The sequence below is a fragment of the Eutrema salsugineum genome, unplaced genomic scaffold, assembly GCF_000478725.1.
Source record: "Eutrema salsugineum unplaced genomic scaffold, Eutsalg1_0 scaffold_1, whole genome shotgun sequence".
Taxonomy (NCBI): Eukaryota; Viridiplantae; Streptophyta; class Magnoliopsida; order Brassicales; family Brassicaceae; genus Eutrema; species Eutrema salsugineum.
In genome coordinates this window covers 18,185,223-18,189,696 of record NW_006256909.1, presented here as the reverse complement: position 1 = coordinate 18,189,696, position 4,474 = coordinate 18,185,223, and the positions used below count along the sequence as shown (strand labels likewise).

General features: G+C 40.8%; 1 protein-coding gene across 1 annotated transcript; it reads right to left on the bottom strand.

Annotated features, from left to right (window-relative positions):
- Positions 1 to 320: 320 nt before the first annotated feature.
- Positions 321 to 2,660, bottom strand: LOC18030313. The gene is made up of 6 exons (XM_024149214.1): positions 2,472 to 2,660; positions 1,699 to 2,135; positions 1,392 to 1,497; positions 865 to 1,109; positions 612 to 763; positions 321 to 538 (listed from the first exon to the last, which is right to left on the bottom strand). Exons 1-6 carry the CDS (start codon positions 2,658 to 2,660, stop codon positions 321 to 323), a joined length of 1,347 nt encoding a protein of 448 aa, XP_024004982.1.
- Between the last annotated feature and the right edge of the window lie 1,814 nt (positions 2,661 to 4,474).

The window sequence follows — 4,474 nt, the reverse complement described above, 5'->3', positions numbered from 1 at the left end:
AAATCTACCAATCATGTTATAAATCTACCAAGATTGCAATAAATCTACCAATCATGTTATAAATCTACCATTCATGTAAAGCAATAGGACCAGCATGTAGACTACAAAGCAGGTTCCTTTTACAGCAGCATCTAGTCGCTTTAAATTCCAAAACACAAGCGACGCCTAAATTCCAAAAGACCACCAAAGAGGCTGGCTATGAGTAATAAATCGGCCAAAATACAACATCCGATACCAAAAGTCTACCAATTAGTTTGGATCTGAGTATTAAATCTACCAAAAAATGATTTCAGATCCCAAAGGTCTACCAAGCCAATATCTCAGTTAGCGGAGTCTGTCTGAAAACCGTACTTGTCATCAAATAAACTTTGAGGGTTAGGATCAGACATCCGGGATTCATCAGCTTCATGTACCTCATCAAAAATCTCAGCTGCGTATTTCATACGAATGAGAGGCATGTTGCTATCTTTCAGCTGGTCCCATTTATGGCACAAAGCCAAACACTCAATGGTCTTCAAAGTAATGATGCCACAATCACCTGATAACAAGTACCCGATAATTAGTTAAAAGTCTACCAAATAAAAATACCAATCTACAAAGCTGCATTGCACCTGTCTGTCTGTTTAGTGCCGCTGTTTTATACATGTAGATATGAAACTGCCCCTCCTTCATACCCTTCTTGAGCTCCGGTGGTGCCATATGTTTCAACAACAGCGGAATCATCCTCGCGTAGGGCTTCACAGACTCCTCCACCTCGCCTTTTCTGTATAAATCTGGAATGCAATCAAACACTCGGATCTTTTTTTGGGAATGTCGACCTCAACGGCTACCCAATGTTCGTTGTTCACGTTGTGGGTGATATACACGAAATCAACATCTGTCCCCCATTTCTTGTGTGTAGGCAAGTAATGGTCGTAGTGACCGTTGGCAACGTCCAAATAACCATCACTGAATATCCAACTCTTCTTGTTTGGTAGAAATTTGGTTCGGTAGTCTCCACACCAAACTCGACAAAAGATAGGATCAATGAAAGCAACTCTTCCCCCTTTGTAAGGAGATGGATACCGCATAGACCGTTGCCGGAACATGTCTAATCCTTTGCACATATGCTGCATTAGGTAATGAAACAAATTTATATAAGTCTACCAACCAGCTTTACAAGTCTACCAAACATAATAGAATACAAGTCTACCAAACATAATGACTAAATCTACCATTTGTTACTACATAATAGAATACAAGTCTACCAAACATAATGACTAAATCTACTATTTGTTACTACAAGTCTACCAAAGTAATTCTATCATTAAGTTTCCAAAGTTTACCAAACAATTTCCAAAGTCTACCAAACCAATAGAAACTAAAATCGGGTCCCTGATACGACCACATACCTGATCATGCAACCACCCATACTCCTTTCTCGGCCATTTTTCTTTAGGGGTCATTAGTGTCAGGTAAAATTCTCCTCCTGCATATGGACTCGCCAACTGTTTTTCCCTGAAAAAGGACATAGACATACCAGACTCCGAAGTAAGTCTACCAACATACCTAATAAGTCTACTATATAAACCAAATAGGTCTACCAAATCAAACAAGTAAGTCTACCATGGAAATTTAAAACTGACTTATGCTTCAAAAGCTACGTAGTGGGTTAGATTATCCAGTATTCGACTGTCCACCGCTTCAAAAGGATCATACCTCCCAGGAGGGGGACCTGCTGGGTCCATGATTCGTCTCACCACTGAGTTACCAAGGTAGGGTGAAACCTGGGTAGGTGCAAGGCTGCGTCCCCTTTTTTCCTTCTCAGCAGGTGGATTTTTTGCATGTTCCACCAGCTTATCTAAGCGTTTCTTCATAGCTTCAATCGCTGAGTCGTCTTCGTCTTGCAGGGAAGGGATCTGTACTCGTCTAGACTGTAGTGGGCGTGAAACATCGCTTATATTGATTATCTGGGTTTCTTCGTTTTTGTCTTTTAAATCAGGTTTTGACTTTGTGCCTGATTGATTCTTCTCTTTAGGATCAGCAGGTTCTTTTTTCACTTTGGTTACAGTCTTTCCTCTCGACGCTGGGGTTCTAACAACTCTTGCAACAGGAAAACCTGGCTCTGATGTTTCCTGCATCTCCATCATCCACGACTGCTTCGCATGTATAGTAATTTCACATCAGTCAAACCAAATATTAACATAACTAAATCTACCTAAAAATCTACCGAAATAGTTATAAATCTACCTAATATAAATATGGGATCACTGCCAAACTATGTAAAAATCTACCACATAATGTTAATCTTGTATTCCAAGAAAACATTAAAAGTCTACTGTGCAAAAAAAGTTTTAAAAAAAAACCATCAATACAAGTCTACCAAAGTAAAAAAGTATTTCGTACAAATCTACCATAAAGGAAAACATAGTTGAATGTTGTCTCCAGTAACTTTTTCTAAGTTACTGATATTAGAAGAGAGACTTGCGTACCGGATCCTTTTCCACAGCTCCCGTTCCCGTTCCTGCTCCACCTCCCATTGACGTTCCTGCTACTAGCGCTGCTGCTGGAGGAGATGCCTTTGCTCTAGGGGTTTTAGGTGAGGTTTTGGATTCTGCATCACCGGCATTATCATCATTGTCAACATGGTCGTTGTCAACCTGGTTCCCAGAATTCGCCATGGCCTCATCTTTCTCTTCATGTTTATCCTCGATAACGGCAATCCTCTTATCCAGTGGTCTATACGAATTACAGCACTGCTGACATTGCTGTTTAGCAATGCAACCGTCGTTGATAAACCATTGATTGCCATGAGGATCTCATTCGTCCTATCCTCCTTCTCCACAGCGGGCTCTTTCTTCTTGCTCTCGTTCTCTCTTTGCTTCTCTCTCTCCTTCTCCTCTCTTTCCTTCTCTCTTTCCTTCTCCTTTCTTTCTTTTCTTTCCTTTCTCTCCCTTTTCTCCTTTCTCTTTTCTTCAATTGCATCCTTTAGTAGCTTCACCGGCGAGTTAAAATCATCATCTTCTTCCTCATCCTCCTTCTTACGTTTCTTTTTCTCCTTGTTTTCGTGCTTCGTCTCTTCTTTCCTTGCCTCTCTTTCCCTTCTCCTTTTGCTTCTCGGAGTTTAATCCGTTGCTTCAGCCTCTTTCACCTTCTCTTTCTTTTTCTTCTCCACGCGTGGAGTTTCCAACTTCCTCTTCGACTGTTTCGGAGTCTGAACTGTTGCATCGCCACCTGTTGCATCGCCACCTACGTTTTTGGGAGATTCCCAGAACCCCTCATCCAAGCTTCCATCCAGAATATCGCATATCATGTTATGCACCTTTATATCGACGTCTACACGTCGGGGTTCACCTTCCCAGACAGGATATATTTCCTCCAAGGGCTTCACCACCATTAGATGTCTAACCCGAACCTGCCATGCCATAGAAAATGATATTAATAAATCTACCATGATATTAATAAATCTATCAAACTGAAACGAAAACTCTACCAAATCTACCAAATTGTAAAAACTCTACCAAAATGTAAAAACTCTACCAAAATGTAAAAACTCTACCAAAATTTAAAACTCTACCAAATGTTAAATTCTAACACATTTAATAACTCTACCACAAATTGTTGTATAATAAATAACTCTACCAAACACTAAGCTGTTATGAAAAAACTTTACCAACTAAATAGCTGCTAAGGTACAAGTACCTTGTGGTCCTCGGTTTCACTCTTATCCATCTCCAAAAGAGTCTCGAAAACATAACGACACCGTGATGAAGTCCACCTAAGAAGAGGAACAACCGAGTCATCTACATCGGGCATATTTTCCCTGCTCTCTCAGCCAATATAGGGATGCACTCATAACCCCAAACAAGCATTGCCTGTACACATCCGTGGAGAGTGTATCGTGCTTCCCCCAAATTAGCAATCTTGATGGAATAAATTAGTTCATGGAATCCATAACGACCCCACGGCTGTCTCTCAAAAGCTGCTTCATCCATAACTTTTTTGGCTAAAGCCAACGGGATTTGACTGTTGCGGTGAAGTCCCAATACGCCAACATGCAAAATGAAAAGCAACGCCAACATCTTCTTCTTCTCATAATTCCATGCTTGGCAAGTTTTCATCCGAGCTTCTAACTCATTCTAATTAGGGACTTCCCCACCTCTCACTCCAATCTCAGCCCAAAATTCGGTGTGATCTATTTCCAACTTGTCATTGGGATCAATTGGGTCACAGTTTAGCCCCGTGATTTCAGCATACGCGAAGAGTGAAAATCTAACCGGGCGACCTCCAATAAGAGTCCAGAACTCATGATTCCTATCCACCTTGAGTTGGTTACTCACAAAATACTGAACCGTCTTAGCACTCCATATGAACGAAGTCAATGCAAGCTTCAGTAGCACGCCAACTTGAGAATTATTCATGATGTCGTTGTAAATTTCTTCCCCAAGGTGATCCCTGATCATCATGATGAACTCATGATAGAACAAATAGCCCA

Excerpts from the sequence above, each read along its gene's own strand:
- LOC18030313 (XM_024149214.1), bottom strand. The coding sequence starts at position 2,660 with ATGGCGAATTCTGGGAACCAGGTTGACAACGACCATGTTGACAATGAT. Across the intron at positions 1,110-1,391 it reads ATGGGTGGTTGCATGATCAG|CATATGTGCAAAGGATTAGA; the intron begins GTATGTGGTCGT and ends TACCTAATGCAG. Across the intron at positions 764-864 it reads GGGACAGATGTTGATTTCGT|AAAAGGCGAGGTGGAGGAGT; the intron begins GTATATCACCCA and ends AGATTTATACAG.